Source organism: Taudactylus pleione, unplaced genomic scaffold (genome assembly GCF_031769625.1).
Source record: "Taudactylus pleione unplaced genomic scaffold, aTauple2 ptg000149l, whole genome shotgun sequence".
Classification (NCBI taxonomy): domain Eukaryota; kingdom Metazoa; phylum Chordata; class Amphibia; order Anura; family Myobatrachidae; genus Taudactylus; species Taudactylus pleione.
In genome coordinates, this window is record NW_028284551.1 from 4,287,973 (window position 1) to 4,311,765 (window position 23,793).

At 37.0% G+C, this 23,793-nt stretch overlaps 1 protein-coding gene across 2 annotated transcripts in view; it reads left to right on the forward strand.

The window, feature by feature from the left end:
• SHISA9 (shisa family member 9) overlaps positions 1 to 12,336 on the forward strand; it is a 530,821-nt gene extending 518,485 nt beyond the window's left edge. For both annotated transcript variants that reach the window (XM_088474251.1, XM_088474252.1), the window contains one exon: positions 11,855 to 12,336. In XM_088474251.1, coding sequence (XP_088330377.1) covers positions 11,855 to 12,336 — 482 coding nt within the window. The remainder of the gene's footprint in view (positions 1 to 11,854) is intronic.
• The last annotated feature ends 11,457 nt before the right edge of the window (positions 12,337 to 23,793 follow it).

Here is a 23,793-nt window from a genome sequence, read left to right on the forward strand (position 1 = left end):
GAGTGCATTTTAACTGCAAAATCACCCATTATCACTCCTAAAGATACAGAAAATACCCCGTAAATTCCTGTGTTTGGAAAAATAACAAAATACTCCAGTATATGCAAGTACGGCCAAACACGAATCTTAGTAAATTTACCCCTTAGACTACTAAAAAGATAAATGATTGCTCACAAGATTGTCTTGTACTATTTTTATAGCAAGTTCCATCTGTAATGTGTAAAGCCGTTAGCCAATATTAATGCAGATGTATTTGAAAAGGTCAAGTGGCTGGTAATTGTTATGCAAGAACACATTTGAGTAAGTGTTGCAGAAGCAGGAGAAACTGTTATTCTAATGCATTTCATGCAGCACACTCCTAGCATTTAAAGAGGCAATGATACACATGTAATACTATAATTTTTTTTCTCATCAACATAAAGGTCCACATCTTCTTTGTCTTAGTTAATGTACTGTAAATAGGCTTTCATTGCTATCCTTATTACCTAAGCACCTATCTATAATGGGTGAGAGATGTGTGGATCACACAATCCCCTGAATACAGGGAGGCCACACCGCACACCCTGTACCTTTCAATAAATGTATCTTTTGCGGCGACTGCCTCCGAAGATAAGATTTTCGCATTAGACACAATGCAAATACACTGGCATGAGGAGGAGCGGCTCTCAGAAACTACAAATAGTCCTCCACTCCTCAAATCAATGCCAAGCACAGATGTAAGTTTGTATTGTACATCTCAGAGCAGGGGAGGACAATTGTCCAGCAAAATAATAGCACTAAATGTTTACCTTTTTTCTTTTTATAGGTAATCTCTGGTGCTAAAAGCAGGTAGGAGCTATCGTCAGTACTTAAATTAGGGGTGGAATTTACTAAGACTCATTTTGGGCTGCGATTACAAATCGGAGCTTATCACTGGAATGTTTCCCGCGGCAAATCTCAAATTTACTAAGAAGCATGTTGGGCTGACAATTGTCATTTGATGGTGATAATGGTCGTGTTGTGGCGTGTGCGAGTTTACTTGTATTGGCCCTAATTTGCATAAAAATTGCCAAATCTCTGCACCAGGTTGAGCAGAAGCATAAAAAGACCAGTGTGTTCCATGTCTGCTTTTAAATAAGCCATTAAAGTGTTATTTTTAAATCAAAATTGACGTGGGGTCTCTCCCTCCCAAGCATAACTAGCCATGGGCTCTCTGAGCTGGCCCTGGTTCAGAGAATATTCGAAAGAAAAATGTTGGGGTCCCCATACTTAATGAAACAGACCGGGGCTGATGGATCTGGTGCTGGTTTTAAAAAAAAGGGGAAAAATGGTGTAGGGGTCGCTCAAATTTTTAGAACCAGCACCGGGCTCCGCTAGCGGAGGTGGGTGGGGGAGTAATGCCTCAGCCACGGGACCATGCCTGATAGGGTCCCACCAGTGGCGGGCTGGGCCGGGGGGTAGGGTGCCATGTGCCCCTCGGGCTGCAGCGCCATGCGGGCCGTGGGCCGCGAGCAGTCTGTGTCTCTGTGACACAGCTGCACCGTGCGTGTAGCGCTGACCGGACGGAGTTCGGTCAGCGCTACACTGTGACTAACAAACACACAGCCACCGGTGCTGGCAGCTGTGTGTTTGTTTTGAGTGGCAGCCAATGAGAGTCTGTCAGACTCTCACTGACTGCTGCTGTGCCCACTGCAGGAGCCGCTCCATCGTCTGGCTCCTGCAGTGGGTAATGGGAGAGACGTCATGACGTCATGATGTCTCTCCCATAATGCAGAGCGGCCCGGCCTGGTAGGACGAATGGAGTAGCGGATGGCGGTGGCAGGAGTGGGGATTCAGGTAAGTGTTTTTGTGTGTCTGCTGGGGGAGCGGTCACTACTGGGGGCACTACAAGGGGGAGAGCAATACTGGGGGCACTACAAGGGGAGAGCAATACTTGCAGCACTACAAGAGGTAGGATTACTACTGGGGGCACTACAAGAGGGAGAGCACTACTGGGGGCACTACAAGGGGGAGAGCACTACTGGTGGCACTACAAGGGGGGATTACTACTGGGGGCACTACAAGGGAGGGACCACTACTGGGGCAGAGCACTATTGGGGGCACTACAAGGGGGGACTACTACTGGGGGCACTACAAGGGGGGGACTACTAGGGGCACTACATGGGGGGGACTACTACTGGGGGAACTACAAGGGGGGACCACTACTGTGGACACTACAAGGGGGAGACCACTACTGGGGGCACTACAAGGGAAGGACTATTACAAGGGGCACTGCACAGGGGGGACCACTACTGGGGGCACTGTATAAGGGGCACTGCATAGGGGGATCACTACCTGCATAAGGGGGTCCTCTCCTGTGGCACAGGGGGCACTCCATATGGGCACCACTACAGGGGGCTGCCCCATATCTTTATTTTTACTTTACATTAATTGCAAATGGACCTGCCTCCACCCTGGAACACTTGAGGGGGGGTGCCATAGCATACACAAGCTCCAGGCACCCTGGCTCCATGCTACTCCTCTGCCAGGGCCACCTGCATGCATTTGCCCCCCAGGCTAAAAGTTGCCAGCCAACCCCTGGGTCCCACTGCCAAAGAATTATCCCCCCAACTAGTCAGCCCATGCTGAAGATTTCTGGGGAGGTAAGGATCCCTCCAATAAAGGGATCCCCCCTCTCTAGTGAACCCCAGGTCAGGGCTGAATTCAAGTGCTATCTCCCGCATTCCTGGCTGGTGGATGCAGTGTTGATAGGGTTAAATAATAGATTTCAACTAATATTGTCTTTTACAGGGGAGCTATAGGTCCCAGCAAGCCTGCCCTGCATGCCGGTACTTGTAGAACCACAAGTACCGGCATGCGAGCGTTAAGGGCCAGCTGTACCTCTAGTGCCCCTGTAAAAGAAATATTAAAATAAAGACATGACACACACACTGAATGTTTAAGTATTTTATTACACATGCACTTACTCACTCACCCACACTCACATTACATACTTACCTAGTCCCTTGCGCCGGTCGGTCCCCTTGTCCAGTAGACAATTTGATGTAAAAACAACAATCAATCCACAGCAATTCCAGTGGGTTCTAAGTGACACCAGACCCACCACTTAGTAAATTTAGCCACATGTTTCAATGAACCTGCATATGGCAGTTTGTGTACAAAGTAAGTATATAAAGGAGCATATTTATTGTGGACTGCATTTTAGCTCCAATAATATCAGTATGTATTGTGGCAATAAGAAATTGTTTATTCATCAATACTTTCTTCAGGGACACAATAGGAACCTGTTCCTAAGAAGTCTGAAGAATAAAGTGATCATTTATGCAATTACTTTAATTTTGGGTTTGAACATGGCAAAGCTACTCTGCAATGGGCTGCAAAAACATCTGGTTTGTCTGGGTGCTGGGAGTATGGACATAGGAGGATTGTGATTAAACACTCTCAATTAGGGAGGGCATGGTGATGGCATCACTGGGGTTGTGGTTACACTTCCCCTGCTCTCCTGAGTACCTACAGAGGCTTGAGCTGGGATATCCGTACCTGCTTCCCGCCTCTTGTCGCCCCTGAGTGCACTTGCATAGCCATCGTACAGTGCATATACAATCAGTCATTACCAAGGAGAGACTGCTGTGGCAATTATAAAATATAGGGAATGCAGAAGATATTGGAGATGTTACCTACTTAATTCAACATGGGATACTTAATTAATGAAGATTGTCTGCAAAATATGTCCCAAACTTTTAAGAAGTGTTAAAACTGTATTAGACATTGCAGTGATGTTGGGCACAAAATCTTGTCTTTGCTGCACCAAAATATCTGTTTAAACAGTAAATTACCTGTCTTTGCTCAGTACATCCATATTCATTCTACACTATGTAGACAAAAGAGATTGGCCACCCCCGCGCAAGCGAAATACATACCATGCATACCATTGCACACGACTTCCAAATGGTCAATGTTGCAGTTTCGACAAGAACACTTGGTAGGGCTGCCCATGCACTTGCAGTTCTATGGAAACAATGAATGTTTTCATCAGGACAACAATGCCACCTGTCATGTTTCCAGTGCAATGCTGGACTGGTATACAGAAAATTTGGTAACCCGTATGGACTGGCCAGCACAGAGTCCAGACCTTAACCCCATTGAGAACTTCTGGAATTAAGTACTTAATGCGGAATGGCAAAACACACCGCCTGCTGCTGTCCAGGAACTTGTGGCCAGTTTGCCAAGAAGGGTGTCTTCAGTAATCACTACACATGGTGGACATACAAAGTATTGACACCAATAAAATCTTGTTGATCTATTTGCTGTCAGTGTCCACTTTTGTCTACATAGTGTATCTAAATCCTTACCCCATACATCTAAAATTACCTCTATATCATGGAACACATTTCTCCAGTATCATATTTCTCCCTCTCCTTATGTGTTTGAATGCTATAATTCAGTCTCTCCCTATGAATGTTATTGCAAACTTCCATAATTATATTATAATTTTTTAAATTTACTAAAATATGGTGCCACCTACTTGACCTGTCTATACAATCACACTACAATTTGTATGGCACTCTACATAGGCAACCTGCAACCACTATTACTAACCCCAAAAATGACATGTGTTATAGGTATTTGAATTCCGCCATACATCAGATGTTGTTACAGATCTCACCCTTCAAGCTGCAGCAAAGTAAATTCTGCAGTCCAGCTGGGAAAACGCCATCTGATGTGTACAGTTTGCAACCTGCTTACAAACAAACACTTACTGTATCAGCACAAATTTGAAATGGGATCCGGAAGAAAGGTCGAAAATCAATAGGTCGACAGTTGATAGGTCCACAGGGTTAAATAGTCGACACAAAAATGGTCACCACAAAATAGTTTTTTTTTTTCAACATTTTAAGGGTTAGGATTAGGGTCATGTGCTAGGGGGAGGATTACACACCAGGGGGAGAATTAGGGTGAGGATTAGGGTTAAAATAAACAAAATTATGTTGACCACTTTTGTTTCGACCATATGATAATTTGAGTCTGTCGACCCTTTGCACTGTTGACTTTTTGTACCTGTCAACCTTTTGTCCATGTCAACCTTTTGCATGTTGACCAACTGATGTTGATCTATTCACTGTCAACCTTCTTACTGTTGATCCTTTAAACCACACCCACTTGAAATCATGGCGTCCTTTATATGTACTGTTAATTAATGCATACAAATTTGTAGCTGGCATATTTCCTACATGATGGGATTCTATAGGATTCTGTTCAAATTCCAGATTCATACCTTAAAAGTATTCAGGAGCTTTGGGAATACTGGGGTACTGTGTGGATTTTCAGCCATCCTGAATGCCGCATCACTGAATTCCACAGTGTATGAGTATTTATTTATGGTTTAAATATCATCAGTTGGGTATATCATTTGTCTTATATTGGCATTATCATATTGGTTTTAACACTTATTTGCTATTATGGTGATACATAAGATTTGGCTCGTCCATCAGTGTTATCTTTGTATGTCCTGTGCTGGTTGCCTAGCAACTATCATAATTTACTGCCATTTGTTTTATCCGTGGCATACAGTATTATTTTATTGTTGTATGCCGATTGCATAGAACACTAGTTTTATTAATGTGTGCCTTTATAAGACAGTTATAAACTCTTTGACTTTGCACTATTCACCAGGGTCATATACATACATTGTGTTGGTTGCCTGCAAACATATACAGTTGCTTATATATACAAATAAGAGTCTGTGTGACAGTTAACCACTTGAGTAAAGTCACATGGTTGACTTGGTTATGTGTGCAGTCCAGGGTGACATACACACTCACTGACTGTATGCCAATTTTGACTTTCTTTGTTTATTTAGGAAAATAAAGGTGGACAAACCCTTTATATATTTGTAAATGTAATTGTCATGTCTCAACCAACATATAGAACATAACATGTTTTACGTGGGTAAGTTTCTTTATTGGTCTATCTGGAAAGTATGGGGTACATTTACCAAAGGTAAATTTTGGTTGATTTTGATTGATTTAAAATTCATGAAAATAGATGAAAATCAAAACAATGTTAGATTTGTTTTTTTAAGTATTAATAAATGTGTAATTCAGCCCCAGAAACACAACATTGATGCACATCAATTTGATCAATTTTCATCGATCATAAATACATCAAAATCATTAAAATCAACCTTTTGTAAATCTACCCCCATGAATCTGGTTAGATGCCAGTGCTGTCGCAGAATGTAATTTATTGGTCCTGCATGTCTATAGTCAGATTATTAAAATTATTTAAATATTTGTGTCAAAACCATCACAACCATTTCTGATGAAAGGGCAGTTGACCTATGAAACACATCAAATATATATCAAGTCGATGAAACTTGTTTGCTCAATCCAAAGAAATAATAGAGTACTGATTTGTATTCACTGGAATATTATTGTCACAATTGGTGTTTGTGATTTACCTGACTCTGGTGATGAACCAGATTCAGTGGAGACCGACTTGACTGGAACCATGGGTAACGTGAATAGCTCTTTTAACATAATAATTGGATAGCAGTGAGAAATGCCTTTGATGATGAATGACTGGAACTGGAAACTTGAAACGTTGGAGTGGGACCAGAAGGAACTTGGAGGAACCGGACTGGGACCGGCAGGAAGGCTTACTGAGCTGGACGGGGTACCAGTAGATAGGCTTGCAGATGGATGGTAGCATGGAAGCTACTTAGTGCAGCTGGGAAGCTGTGTAGAGACTGATGGTAGCACAGGAGCTACGTGGAGTGGCTATGGAGTCGTAAGGTGAGTGGTGGTAGCTCGGGAGCTACTTGGTGTGGCTAGTGAGCCGTGAGGTGAACGGTGGTAGCACGGGAGCTACTTGGTGCAGCTGGGAAGCTGTGTAGAGACTGATGGTAGCACGGGAGCTACGTGGAGTGGCTAGGAAGTCGTAAGGTGAGCGGTGGTAGCTCAGGAGCTACTTGGTGCGGCTAGTGAGCCGTGAGGTGAACTGTGGTAGCACGGGAGCTACTAGGTGCGGCTGGGTAGCTGTAAGGAGACTGATGGTAGCTTGAAAGCTACTTGGAGCAGCTAGGGAGCTGTGAGGTGAGCTATAGTAGCACGGGAGCTACTTGGTGCAGCTAGGGAGCCGTAGATGATAGATGGTAGCATGGAAGCTACTTGTTGCGGCATGGGAGCTATAGTTGATAGATGGTAGCGTGGAAGCTACTGGTTGCAGCTTGTGAGCCATAGATGATAGATGGTAGCGTGGAAGATACTTGTTGCGGCTTGGGAGCTGTAGTTGATAGATGGTAGCGTGGAAGCTGCTGGTGGTGGCTTGGGAGCCGTAGATGATAGATGGTATCATGGAAGCCACTGGCCATGGCCTGGGAGCCTTAGATGATAGATGGTAGTGTGGAAGCTACTTGTTGCGGCTTTGGAGCCGTAGTTAATAGATGGTAGTGTGGAAGCTACTGGTTGCGGCTTGGGAAGCCGAATGGAGATGGTGGTAGCAGGATTGATGGACACAGCAGGTTTTCAGATAGAACTGGTCTAGGAACCAGCAGGAGCCTGGGATATACTTGTACTCAGAGGTACAGCAATAGCATAAGCTGTACACCACGGAACATAACAAGATGTTCAGGCTCAGAATGCTATCAGGGGAGTATATATATATATACCCTGGGTCTGGCAGCAATTGGAGGATATGAACAGGTGGTCTGGCAGTAGTATTCTGAGTGGTGGAAGGCACAACATGCAGAGGGAGTAATCATCTCTGCAGCCCTTGAGAATCAGGACCAGACCTGTGATTCCAATTAAGACTAGCAATGCTCACAGACAGAGGAGAGTCCAGGTGGCTAATCACTGTGGGAAGGAGAGCAGTCTGCACACACAGAAATGTTACAACCAGCATGATTCAGAGCAGATCTCCCAGGTGAATTACAAACACAGATCCATGGAGCAGCTGACAGAGGTAAATCTCAAAGCAAAGGTAAAAACTTACCAGGGTTGTGACAATTATGAGTCATTCTACCATTGATTCTATGGTTATGAGCGATTACTAACATATTACATAATATAAAATATTGAAATCAATCACTTGTAGGCCTGTCTCATCCATACCTCACCATAAATGATGCCCATTCTATTTACTGATAAAACATGAAAACTTTACACAGTATGCACTCTGCAGTTTTTCTTTTCCACTCCTGGCACATCTCCACCCAAGAGAAGTGTTCTGTACATTCCTTGGTTATGGTTTTCCAACGGTAGTGTGATTGGTGTATCTACTGCATGACTGATTAAAAAAGCATTTACTGCCAATTGGGAGGATCCCATTCTACTCACCATTGGCTAACTGTACTTTAGGCTCATTGTACTTTAGCCTCACTGAGTCATAAAACCACAGTACGCCTATACCCTATAGCAAATAGAAAATAGCTGCACATCCACTTATATGTCCACAGATCAGTGTTAGTTTTTGCTCTCTCATGTCCACCATCAAACATGTTAGTAATCCCATTGAAGTCAGCAGCACTCATCTAAGCAATAGCAAAGGTTGCTAATGTGGGTGAGAAAATTTGTTGCAAATTGATTGCATCTAGACAAAAATACAACCTTAAGGCCTGGGGTTATCTTAGGGTGGCATGCTATATTGCACTTTATGAATAAAGTGAATAATTAAAGACAATTGCTAATTTTAAATAAATGTTTTTGGTTCCTGATGGACATTTTAAATACTGATAAGGAAATTCAATTAGCTTTGGTAATTGATCCACCAGGGGCTATTTAATTACCCCTGAAGTCGGTAGTTGTCAGGGTTTTTTTTCACCTGCCTAAGGCGAAAAGAAATCTCCAATAATGACCCTGCTGTCGCATTCACTGGGTTTTTTTCTTTGCCCCCAAAAAAGGGATATACTGTAATTGAATTACGCAGAAAATAAATGCAAAAAAAACCTCCCTGCAGTCTGTAATATCCATTCCTGACTCATTTTGAGTTTAAGCTTGTATTAGAGATCAGGCTATGTCTTTATCTGAAGAATGTTAATATTCAACAAAAGTTTCATACTTCAAGAATTTTAGATTAAATTTTTTTTAGATTAATAAAAATCTCCAAAAATATAAAATACATTACATACAGTAGCTGTGGGGATCTGCCACAATGTTAGCCATGGATGATAGTTACACTCTGTGAGCCTCATGTAGAATTGTCAACAACTGATGTCCAAATTACAGGTGTAAAATTGCAATGACTAAAAAACTGCAATTGTGACCATATGCAAAGCAGGACTGAATGCAGATAGTAGAAGTTTACACCTCACTAATATAGTTAACATATATATTAAGATATATGTGTTAGATATATGTAAAGATGTGTTCTAATACACTAAGCCTCAATATGCTATATGGTGCGAAATGCCTGGCGTGACTGAGCCATGCTGAGTGGTTTAGCATGGTGACTTTTTCTTTAAATTGCATCTTATGCCCTTCGCAGACACAGCGAAACACCAATCAATCTATACTATAGACACTGGGCTGCAACTTTAACCTCATAGGAATTAGTTTTAAACATGTACAAAGTCGCACATGAAGCACAATGGAACTTAGCGTGAAATAAAGCATCAAAGCACTTAATATATATATTCAGACTCATTCACACACAGATGTACAAATGTTGCATATTACACTGCAAATATCAAATGCAATGCAGTGCAATTTAGCAAAATAAGTTTCTCGTATTAGGTCGGTTTACTAGTGCAAATAAGACTTTCATTTTGACCGAATAAGATGTTCGGCGTGTCTGAGTCGCATGGGACCTGCCCACTTAGAGAGACTGGTGTAACTGCGGCAACGGTGTATGAGGATACATCTATATATATATATACGCATGATAAAATTTAGCAATACCACAACTCCACATACAGCAAAATGGAATTTACTAATACGAATGAGTGCACAGCAAATCAATATAACAGCCCAAAGGATAGTCAAAAACAGAAGAGAATAGTTTAAATACAGGTGGCTAAAACAATGTGATAGAGCTATATTGTCAGGCAGATGATTAAGATTCTGAATGGTAAATTTAGCAATGATCATGGCTGTCAGCAATAAAAGGCAGAATAATCACAGCTAGAACAAGAGCTATAACAGACTGGTGTAAATGATATTGATGGAAAAAAAGAGAGTGCCACAAACAAGTATATAAAGCACCTGTGACAAATCTCAGTGTCTCAATCAGACTCCAATTACCACAGCAAGAAACAGGCAGCTGAATCAGGGAATGAACATATGATGATTAAGTACCAGTACTGAGACTATTGTTAATCTTATTTCTAAGTCTTGCACTAATACTATCAAGGTCAAGTCAATAAGAACCTCACCTATGTGCATTTTTTTAAGGCCCTTCTACAAAACTTTGTACGAATACAGTTTATAATTGTTTTTTTTTGTTGGTGCATCAAATATTCTTGTTTTGTTTTCTTATTTGTTGCAGTCACTTCAGTTTCATCCATCACTTCTACCTTCTCAAGCACGTTAACTTCAGCTTTGTCCCTCATGACCCATCCCCTCACAACACAACAGCTTGGCGTGTGTGATGTTTCTGATTGCTACCCCAGCTGAGCGGTCTCCCCTGGGAACAAAACCAGTATTGTAATAACAACCCAAACTCACAGTAGTATTTGCCTAAATCATCGGCTAGAACCATTGAGCTTGAATGGAGAACTATTAGACACTTTACAGCTCTTTGTTACAGGCTGTTGCCCATTAGATTCGCTATGGAAATCTGTTGCTTTTCAAAATACTCCAGAGTGTTGATAAAATGTATTTGCTATGTTTTAGTAATGACAACCTACGCATTTCACATGTGAAGGTAACACATTTTGGCGTTTGACTGATGTTTTATAATTTCTACTTTTTCTTGTTTTCAGTGATAGTATTTTCTGATAGTGCACCTTTTAGCTTCAAAATAGTCCTAGGCGGGATGCAGTCTGGATGTCTACAGACACAATGTAGACAGTGACTTTGTAGACACCAGAAGCCGAGATCCTGACGTGATTAAAATGCAATTTACAGCATTTTAAACATGCAGACATTGTAACTTTAAACATGCTCCAACAGTGGCATATTTAAAGTTATAATGTCTGCACTGTTTAAATGCTGTAAGTATGTAGCATTTAAAGCATGTCAGGATCCGGGTGCTGGCTTTCTAGTATTTACGATTTTACTGTAGACATTGTGACTGTAGACATTCCATACCCACTTAATCCAAGGCAGGGACAGAACTGCCATTAGACCAGCCATTGCAGCTGCTATGGGGCCTAGCTGTGAGTGGGACCCACTGATGCATGTTCTTCCACTGCAGAGATGCCCACATTGCTATTCTGAGCATGTGCAGGGCAGGTGGTGCACTGCTTGTGCTTCCAGTTATGCTGTAAGAATTATCACAGTGGAGCTGAAATCCCAAACTGGAATCCATTTTGCATTCACTGTCCACCTTGCTTAATCAGAAGAGAAGGAAAAGGGCCTTGGATACCTTCAGCATATTGCAGGCCTTTTCAAATGTTTCTGTGAGGCCCAGAGGTTTTCTCCTGTAAAGTGATAGCAACTGCACTGGTAAATCTTTATTTAATATGACTTGAAATCACAACCATCAGACTGCCAAAGATACATTTACAGCCTGGTACAATTAAGGCTTATAACAGCAAATTCTGCATTTGGTAGATTCTATCATGTTCCACACATCCAAATGAACTTTAACTTTTTGGGAACTCATATACTGTATATCAAGACTTTGAAAAATAGTCTTTCATATTTTTATTTCAATCGAGATTTACTATACACTTATGTTTAAAATGTACTAACATATTTATTTATGCTTTGTGCAGCGGAAAAGGGCAATGATGACTTCTATTCAAAAAGACGACACCTTGCAGAGCTTGCAGCAAAAGGAAGCCTTCCTTTGCACCCTGTACGAATGGAGCAGGAAAGATCATACAGTCCTGAAGGTGGTAGCATGGGTGGCACAATGGGTGGCACGATGGGTGGCACTTTAGGTGGCACAATGGGAGGAACTCTTGGTGGAACCATTGGTGGCACGCTTGGTGGTGGTACACTGGGTGGCACATTGAAACTAAATGGACAGAAATCCAAAGTAAACAAAATAAATACTCATCCACTGGCCTCATCATACAACCCTGACTACAAAACTTGGGACCACACCGAGCATTCCCTGCGGCGGCAGGCCTATGCAACTAAGAAGCATTGCCCGGTGGAGTCAGTAAATGAACAGATGCCAACTCAGAATCAGCACTATGTTTCTCCACAGCCATACTTTGTAACAAACAGCAAAACAGAAGTAACTGTTTGAAATATTCAAGATCTACCCTACTGGGATGAAACACCACTGAGGGTAAAAAACAGAAGTCCTTGTAAGCCACAGATTGAAAAGAGCAGATTGGGTTTCAAGTGTCCAGCAATACATTACAGGAAGCCAATTAGGGACTCCATTTTTTTACTTCACAATGAAGATTATGAAAAAAATACTTTTGCTACACTTTTTTAAAGCAAAAATAAACTATAAATTTAAATTTTATGATACGAAGTAGCACAACAGAGCCTTCATCTCTGCATATATCAACGTGTGTGTTATAATTACCTGGTAAGATGGACAAGTTCAAATGGAAGTTAATAGGGCCAATATTTTTGTAAGAAAACAATAAAAGGGAAAAATTATGAGAGTGATTATTTTCATAATCATAACTTTGCACACCTGTGAAAATCCATAAGAATCATGGCCTTTCCATTTGTAAGAAGCAAAAAAAAAAGAAAGAAAAATTATGGTCAAGAATTTTAATAAGACTGTTAAGTTTAAAAAAAGGGAATGGAGCCTATCTTATTGGTGGAAAGTTATTTCATGAAAACAAAAGATTTTTTAATAAAAAATAAAAAAGAGAGAAACTTCAGCAAAAAATGAAAAAAAAAGGATATCTCATTTGAGAAAAGATTTTGGAAGATAAAAAAAAATCCACATGTTCTTCCTTATGGCATTCCACATATAAGCAGTTGGGAAAATTGTTCTGCACTGTCTATTATAACTTCTTAATCAGTCAATGTTTTGCCTATTTTCACTTGCTAATGACTGGAAAAATACAAAGTGGGCGGTGCCTTTAATGTATTTCTATTGTTTAATGAGAAGTCTTGTTTGATCCTTTTTTATGGTTTTGCTTAGTTTCTTACATTTTACTAGTCTTTTCTTTGTAACATGGTTTAAAATTTGTTTAAGAGACAAAAATAAGAATTCAGTTGTTTTACATATCTGCTAAATATATTTGCAGTGTGTTAGGTTCATGTTTTATCTTACTGTTAGGTAAAAAGTATGTTTGCCTAAATGCCTTTCAATTTTTTTCTTTTAAATCAGCAAAAAAAAAAAAAAGAATTACAACAAAAAAATATTTACCTCTTTCAGTCATTTTGTGAATGTTTTGCTTCAAATTGCATGGGGACTGTCACATCTGACATATTCAGTGTACAGTTATCCCTTAGATATTCAGCCGTATAATAAAATAAAACTGTAAATCAAAAACAAAAATCCTATTTACTATATTTGCCAATGTAATTGAAAAGGAAATATATCTTACATCAAGTATTCCTAATTTTTTGTTGCCCTTGCTTCTATCAGAAAAGATTTTCTTATTAGCAAGAGATGTATCATTCCCAAGTTAATGAAAAAACATTAACTGGTTTGCTTAATATAGTTGTGCAAATTGCGTAAATGTACCTTACATTATAATAAAGTAAAATATTAAGGGGTGCCCATACACACTGCAATTACAATAAATATTTAGACTATTTTAGTCCTTACTGAGTGCAAATATTACTTTCTGAGCATATCACATATAAAAACAGCTGATAAATGTGATTGGGCGATAAGATCTGGCTGTTTGTGCATTGAACATCTAACCACAGTGACTTTAAAAAACTGGACAGGTGTTTAGGATGGACCTGTCTGTGTAAGGATAAAATTAGTTATTTGCTTTCATAAGTTTATCTTCCGTTTATAGCATCCATAAATAGTGTGACCAGATGACGAGAGTTGTGGATAGACTTTGCAGACCTAATCAAGGAGTGGTTGGCATAAATGATTAGACTTTAAGGCAATACAGGCAAATTGAATCATTTTCAAGTTGTAAAGAATGCCTTTTGCAATCCACACTCTTTAGAGTAAAGTTAGTTTGGTCAGGAGTATTCAAACTAGCTAATTGGATATCTATGTGTGGGGTCAGCTTTAGACTCGGCATAACTAATTTAGTTTTGGATTCTATGAATTACTTGCTATTTGTGTGAGGTCATTAAATAAATCTTTATATATGGCTGCTGTTTTACTGAGGTGCAGTTCTTCTAATAGCATATTAATGATAAATCCTTTGCTATGAGGAATTTGACTTCTGCCAAAACCACTCTAACTCTACCAGCAACAGTACGTTGAACATGTCCTGCACTATATAAAAAAGTTTAAATAAATAAACAATAAGTAAAAGCACTATGCATTTTAAATTTGCATCCTTATCATTTAGAGAGGCTAAAATACAAACCAGTTTTCAGCAGTAGTGTATAGTTCTCATTACTAAAATAAACTCAAGTATAGTTGGCTTTTGCAATTCTTTTATGCTTTTCAGTGTATTTCAAATGTATAACTAGGCCATAACTTACAGCACGCGTGCTCAGACCCCCAACATAGCAGGTCAAACTTAACAGTAATTTTTCCTCCAACATAAAATAAGTTTTAAGTGCTTGAAAATGAAAACACAAAATTTGTATCTTTTTGTAAAATGAATAATGTTTTAGCAACATGATAACTACTCCAGCGTAGTATCACCGTGAAACGCTTTGCGGTTGTTTACAATACAGTACATGTTTATAGTAAAGAAATATCACTTATAGAAAACAAACATATTACTTCATGCTTGTTTCTGTCTTTGCGTGTTAATTTGAATATTAATGAAAACTCTGAAATGTGCATCCCTTCAGTTATATCTATCTATATATATGATGTTGTCAGTGAGTTAGGAGCTAATATCCAATACACTTTATTAAGCCTCTGTGGCATTGCTGAGGATTTTGCAGCTTTTACATTATTATGTGAGGGCATGTCAATCGATGTCTCATGTTTTATCATTGTCTTTATACAGATACAGTGCAAGCGTGGTCATTGTATGACTTTACTACTCAGATGTCCAGCGCCATCATCATGAATCACACTGACATGCAGGAGTGTGTTATTTAGCAAATTAAAGATAACTTTGGTGTGTCGTAGACTGAAAATGTTGCTGAAGTTGTTGCATATAAAGTCTTAACCAGTGGAAATATCTTTAAAAAGAATGAAAATTACGACACTTTGTGTTAGTATAGTAAAATTTTTTTCTTAAACACTAACTCTATAACTTCTTAAGATACTAATCCACTACTGTACATTAAACTTCTACTTATAATCCCATTGATTAAACAAAAAATATATTCAATACAAACCATTTTTAATTTTTCATACTGGGGGCAAAAATAATTCAGAAGTCCAACAACAGCAATCAGAATTTTTTGCAGCTTAAATTTTCTTTTTGTAATTTTGCAAACTATTTGTTCCTAAAACATCACAAAGAGTGTAGAGAGTTGGCTGTATCTATCAAGAAATAATGAGCCAAGAACATAGTGATAGCACATTATACTATTCTTTATTCCACTTACTGAAAAGAAAGAGATCACTTTTTTATGTCACTGTTTGAATTTCCTTCCTCTAGTTCTGTATGATGCCCAAGTGCAATACATAATGCACACTGTATACAAAGTGAACGATTTGTATTTCAATTTCAATCTTTAATTCTGAAATATATTCTAATATTAAGTATATTAATTAAAGTTTACAGGATGCATGACGAATCATCAGTAGCAACAGTGGTTAATTAACAAAGTAGATTTCATTTTTGTACCCCAGTTTGACTCTTTCTTTGCTACTGTGATTGGCAGTGGTGGTATGATTGCAAGTACAGTAGTATCCACTTCATTTAGTAAACCAGTTTAGAGCAGGTTGGAGAAATATGTGGCCAGCGGGGTGAAATTATCAGCAAAATAATATTTTGTGTGAAAAAGTCACTTTCAATGCCTTGTCTTACAATAGATAAAAACGTAAGGTGCATACACATGATACGATATCTATAAACGATATGAACAATAACAATATTGTTTAACGATATATCATTCATATCAATCATTTTTATGCAGTGAATGACCCAACGATGCGCTTTCCAGCATGAACGATGACGATATCTATGATCGTCCATACATGCAGGCCAACTTGCATGATATTGTCAACTTTGCCTGTTCAGAGATGTGGCAGGATGACTTCACTGATATCTTTCAAGTCATTGGTAAAGATTGTACCATGTGTATGCAGGTTAGACTTGTTTAGCATTGAGTTTCACTCTCATCAATGAACCTATTTGCCAAACTCCTGCTTTGTTTGTCAACAATACAACTATGTTAACAACTTTGTGCTTAGAGTGTTTTTGACCCTCAGATGTTTCTTAATGGTATTAATCTGGTAAGGTAATACAATAATGTATAGACACTATTGCAGTCATGATTGAATTTATCTAGTCATTCTTTGACTGGTCACCCAAATTCAATATTCACTAGTAAAACACACATCAGTTTCATTAAAACATATAGTTGGAGAGTGATAAAGTGGATATAGATAAAGTACCAACCACTCAGCTCCTAACTGTCATTTTATAGGCTGTTTGAAAAATTTACAAGAACTGATTGGTTGGTACTTTATCTCTCTCCAGTTTACCACTCTTCAATGCTTAATACATCTCCCCCATAATAATCTCTCAGTATTAAGTTCATTAGACTACGCAACAAAACTATCACTGTCATAATCATTACTATACTCAGAATGTACTTCACTTAAATAAATTTACAATATTCTACTATGTCAAGATCACTTTACATCTTTAAAATGTATAATTGTGTAATTGTGATTGGAAAGATCTGGACCACTACCGATCTTCCAGTCCGGATTTACTACAGCATATAGCTCTTTTCACACTTGATGCAATCTACTTGGAGCAAAGCTATTTATTAACATTAACAAGCTAGTCATATTTTCCTATATAAATTAATGATATTTCTATAGTTAAAGTAATTTAATGTTTACTTCTCACATCAAGATAAAGGTTCCATAAATGCAAAAATCTAATGTTCAGACAACCAATTAAAAAGTAATTTTCCTGGAAAGAGTATGCATCTATAAATATGTGTTTTCATTTACATTCTTATATTTTTTAATGAACATATCAATTGTATGATTTGTCTTATTATGGCAGAGCAGACATCTCTTCAGTTGATCTTTAATATGCATTTAAAATCTTTACGGCCATCTACTTAATTCTGTCTTTATTATCTGAACATACTTATTCTAGGCAGATTTGATATGAAATATTAAGTGACAATTTTGATTGAACATAGGTAATGCCTTCTAGGGGTTATTATAGATTGTAGGATTTGGGGACCCTATTTTTGTTTTTTTACTGCTATAGAATATCTGTGCACCTCTTCTTTTATCAAGATTATGCCACTTTCTAAAAAATGCAATTGATGAATTGTGATATAATAAATATGCATACTACTATATACTATGGCCTTAAAAAAATAGAACTGTATTTTCTGAATTAAGTTGTATGATTTTTTAAAATTTGAGTTAATGGGGAACTTTATGTTTAGATATTTTGATAGATTTTGTTTATTTGCACTTTCCTTGGATACAACAACAGATGAACTAAGGTGGTGCATTTGATACAATTGTATCTCCATGGCAAAGCTATTGTCATATCTAAGGTCAACAAAAATAAAAAATCAAAATGTCCAAACAATATACAGTACCACGTATCTCCCCTTTATGTTCTCTTTTATAGTTTTATATTACATCCTAGAAAAATTGACAACTATGGTTGAAGTAATAGTCTACAAATAAATCATTATTTCTTTATTGTAGTGGATAACTCACCTTCTCAAATTACAGGTAGCCGTTTTATGTGCTACACCAATATTCTGCCTGTACATTAACTTGGTACAAGTGACTGAGCCAGTAGTCAATTTATGCAATTTGATAGGCTGCATTCTCATATTTATAATTTTACAAAATGGTTGTCTCCACTCTGCATAGATGGTTTAAACTCTAAAATACATTCTCTGAATTAAGACTTCTTCTGAATAAAAGTGTCTAGCAGTAATATGTGTGTGCCTCTTAATGGTTATTTTAAGTTTTCAGTACTTTAAAAAAATATGTAAAGAAGTTCTAAAATATGATTTTAATGCAAGTTATTGAGTATCAGGCAACCACTTTAAGCATACTATAGTAATTAAAATAAATAATATTTGGGACAAACAAATAGATGCTACATATGAAACCTACAATAAAAAAATTCCAACAAATATATTAAAAAATTACCTATTGTGTAGAAGCTATAAGCAAACATAGGGGGAGGATGTACTTAGCCTCAGAGAGAGATAAAGTTGAGAGAGATAAAGTACCAACCAATCAGCTCCTAACTGCCATTTTACACGCTGTGTTTGAAAAATGACAGTTAGGAACTGATTAGTATGTTGTTTATCTCTATCCTCTTTATCACTCTACAAGACTTAGTACATCTACCCATGAAAACTATTAACAACACAACTGTGTTCTGTATATTCTATTACAATGGACAAAAACTCAACTCTGGTACTTCTGTCTTGTATCGTACCTCTACCTATATTGTGAGATAAGTTAGTGTTAGGTTTCCCAGTGCCATCACTAAGCAATGTCCCCTCCACTGGTATTTTATTTCTAGTTTAAAAAATAATTGGGATTAAGTATACTTTTGCTTTGTGTATAAAAACAGTGTGATGCTTACTCTAGGCTACTTAAGTACATATTTCATAGGTGTGTTAAGAGTTATATGTTTCGGCAAGTAAAACTCAATAACATTTATTGTTAATGTAATAAACAGGAACATTTAGCAACTATCTGTATTTATGGAAACCATTGGCTGATGAGTACAATTCATTTTCTTAAGAGAATATTTATGAAAATTTGAGTGTACTGTAGTCAATTTCTAAAGATAAGATTAAGGTCTGTAATGAAACGTGGTAATGTTTATGAATCAGGAAAGAATTAGAGTACTTATAATAATTACATGAGGAAGCATTGACATTATTATTGAATTCAGAGCTGCATTCTGTGTGATTGTTGAAATTACATTTAACCCTCTACTTCAAAACTTTATAATGAAGTACTGTATGCAAATAAATTCACTGGTTGTCTTTTAGAAATTGCTTTAGACACATTTAAAATCACTTTCACATATTTATTTTCTAGCATCACCCACATAATTTCATGATTAAAACTGGGCTAATTGATAGGACTGTGTATTTTATTTACAAGCAGTAATTGCACATATCATTTCTTTTCATGAACTGCAATGTGTGTATCCTATCGTTTTTCATTTATTTGCCCTCTTATAGAATGTTGCTTTGTTTTCTTGTTTTCTTTTTATGCTTTCCTTTCAAATGTTGTGAATATATTTTATGTGGAAATACTTTAGTAAATGTATGTTCTATAAGTAGGCTGGTGTTGATACTTCTTAAAAACAAAAAATACACCAGTAATTCTTAACATATTTGTGTTTCGTTTTAATATTTTTTATATAAAGAATGTTTGTTTTGTTTACATATGTACTCATTCTATATGATATGAATTTCTTACCTGGCAATAAAAAGGATTATATGTCAGTCTAACGTTCTGCTTTATGACTCATGATGATCACCTGGGATTTTTTGTTTTTGCTTAACATAATAACATTGCATGCAAATAACATAATGAGAGTGATATAGAAAACAGAACATACATGGTAATATATTAGTTGGTCAATGTCGGGGATATTGTCAAGGGCAAAATTTCTTATTTACAATGGAAATTAGGGACTGCTGCCAACTACTGCCTTTAGTAATTTACTAGGATGGTAGAAACCATTGTATCATAATGAGGACATATAGCAAACCATACTTTAATTACAAATATGCTTGATCATTACTACAGATGATGTTCATATACAATGGGGTAAGTATCTGTTTGCAAGTACTTTTGCTAGCTTTTTAACTACAGTATGCACCAAATCTAGCACATAGGCCAGCGTCTTGGATGTCATGGGAACAAGACACCATTCTTTGGCTAATTTTGCACACAAAAAAACAATTAGCCATAGGCTCAATAAAGTATGTGTTATTTCCAGTTCAAATTTTAATACCTACTTACAATATACTCAATGGGATTTGTCAGCAACTGTGACAGTGAATACCAACATCATAATTGACTAGATACTGTTCTCATCCACATTAAAATAGCTGCTTTGAAAATAAGTAACCTCTGCTTTCATTTCAATGCTTATTGAATTATAGACAGTGATCTATGGTAACAAAGCTTTTTCCTTCCTCTTATCAAAAAATAATGGGAGAAATGCACTAAAACTTGGAGATTGATAAAGTGGAGAGTAATAAAGTACCAAACAATCAGCTCCTAACTGTTATTTTTCAAACACAGCCTGTAAACTGACAGGAGCCGATTGGTTGGTACTTTATCTCTCTACACTTTATCACTTTCCAAGGCTTAGTGCATACTGAATCATAGAAGACGAGGAATCCACTCTCCAAAGCTCCTTTATTGAAAGTGTTAGTATTCAAGGTTGTAGAAATATTTCATTCAATTACAGGTAGCATTAATGCTAAAAGGTGGAAACAGAAAAACATAATGGAGGCACTTTATGAATCACAGTGAAGGGCAAAAGCAACTCAAGACACGCAATGAGCAGTTTTTAGGCTACTATGCATAGATTTCCCAATAAGATTTATATTTTGTACCAGCATAAATCTGATGTTTTCTCTATCATCCTATGTTTTTAATGGTACGTTTTACACCTCATTCTGCACTTTTGTGGAGGACAGTGTTTCCAAGAGCAATCCAAGCAATGATACCAGTCACACACAAAATTGGTACATGTAAGAAAGAGAGACTCCAATTCCCCTTCCTCTTCTGCTTTATTCAAGACATACAGTATCTGATTTGAAAAGAAGCAGTAGTGTACGAAAGTAGTGGGAAGGTTTATGTTTTTAAAAGGGGTTGCACTAAAGAGGTGCATTGGGTTAGACTTTGATGAGACATTTACACTTTTGCACAATGTGTCTCTTGAGGTTTTTTATACAATTTTTAGAGGAGACAATTGATGATTACTTTCATGCTCTTCAATAATAATCTCTAATGTATTTGTATTTCTATTACATGTTCCCTGTTACTACATAAGGTTGTGTAGCCAAAGTGTATCAATAAAACTTATGTTATCCTTGAGATGAAGGTTGAAATTCTCATAACTATATTGTAAACATTTTTAACAATTTCCAAATGTTGAAGGTTATGATGATACTTAATTTATATTGTTTATTACAGTAGGGGCTAAAAACTTAATGGAAGGAAAAAATCATCTATAAATAAATCACTTTAATATGTGGTGTGCAGCATAATAAGTATACTTTTAATAGAGTTACTTTTTTATTAGTCAGCGCTGCTCTAAACTTTTCAATGATTTATTTTCTTGAAGATCATTAACATAATCTTCAAGGAAAGTTTGCTATTAATTCTTAATGATAAAGTTCTGTGTTATCAATTGGGCAACAGTAAAAAGGTGATGATTGGTTCAAGGGGCCTACAGAAAGTAGCATGTGACAACTATAAGGTCTAAGAAGTTGGAAACCGACTTTATAAAATCACATCAAGAATGGATAACATTGGTCAATAGAGGTGAGCAAATTTTTTTAAGTTATTCTGGGAAAATTCACCATATTCTGCATTTGGCCATTGAATTTCATGTTTTTCTAGTTGTATTTAGCATTGAGTGTTCCACAAAGATATCCTTCTAAAATGTTTCTGTCCCAAATGCGAACCACACCACAGAGCTAAATAGATTGACACCATTATTTTCCTAAGTCTCTTCATAGATAATAATTTCTGACAAATGTCGAATTTTTCAAACACATCACAAAATATATCCGCACAGGAGCTCTTATCTCTCAAAATCCATTACCCTAATCAATGTCCAATCTTAAATTTGATATTTATTGGGGAGGTGCACCAGAGAATAGATACAATATATTATGAATCGAAAATAGAAAGAGTATTCTCATAATGGGCACACACAGATTATACAACTACATAAATAGAGTACAGAAAAAGAACCTGGTTCATAGAATTAAAATATAACTTTTATTAAGGCGAAATATAAAATGATAGTGTACATGAAAATAAGTGATTAAAATATTGACAAACCTATGTCATGTGTGTCTTTGATCTAATATTATCCGCAAAATCCCCAAGGAAAAAGGAAGAAATTAGCCTGATATTGGCTTATATAAGGTAAGTACCAATAATGAGAGTGTCTTATTCCACAATTGATTGTAACAACAGTAATGTTTCCAATTAATCATACAACTGTGTTTTATTCCAAAGTGTTACATAGGTATATCATAATACCATTGGAAACATAACATTCTTTCTATATTCCCAAAATGGGTTTTAATATCATATTGTTTCTAACATATAGTTAAATAGTGTATCCTATAAGCTGTGGAATCACAGTTGTTGGATGTAGTGGATTACTGCTGTATAATGATCATTCCTCTATCATTGTGGTATATATTATTATCAAAAGCGCTTATCTTATCTTATAAATATTGACATATATAGTCAGTATCTTACATCCCACATTGATTGTGGTATAAATATCAGCAGCGCTATATGATAGGATCCGATATATAAAGATAGTAGCGTTTCATTTAAATGAAATTCTGGGATCTTACTACCTACAACAGGGTTTTGCATGTGCAAACAATTATAATTTCTTAGCAGTGAGTAGTTCCACATATATAGTCATTAGCATCATGTAGTTTTCATTCCACAGCGCTGTTCTATACAATAGAATCCAATATATATATATATATATTGAACGATTAGATTTCCTACACAATATAAAATGGAATTCCAAAATCTTGCATCCTAATGATAGGTTTAATGTGTGTAGACCGATTAATTCTTTATTAATTCAAGGAGTCAGTGATATTACAGGTGTTCACAGTTATAACCTCCTAACAGTGGGCAATTTCACATATATGGTCAATAGCATCATATAGCTTTCTTTCCACAATAATGATGTAATATTCCAGCAGCGCTGATCACAGCGTCCCATATATAAGATTTTGAGCTATAGCTATATGGCTACATCTATTCCATATTTATTTGTGTGCATCCAGCAGTGCTCCAATTCAATTTACACATATATGGTCAACAGCATCATATAGCTTCCTTTCCACAATAATGGTGTAATATTCCAGCAGCGCTGGTCACAGCATCCCATATATAAGATTTTAAGCTATAACTATATGGCTAAAATCATTCCATATATTATTTGTGTGCATCCAGTAGCGCTCCGATTCAATTTACAGCACAGTGTGAATGGAATTCTCAGATCCTATTGACTGATAATAAGTTTGATATATATAAAAACAGACACTCTTATGTTAAGTTGAAGAGTCCCTAGTATATAGCAGATTCACAATTATAACAAATTAGTAGTTGGTGATTTCATACAATGTAATTTTAAACAGACATAGGTATAGTCATTTAAAACGGAGGAGACGCCAAGCAGCATGTCCTCCCTCCCTGACGTGCATTTCGCCAGTGGCTTAG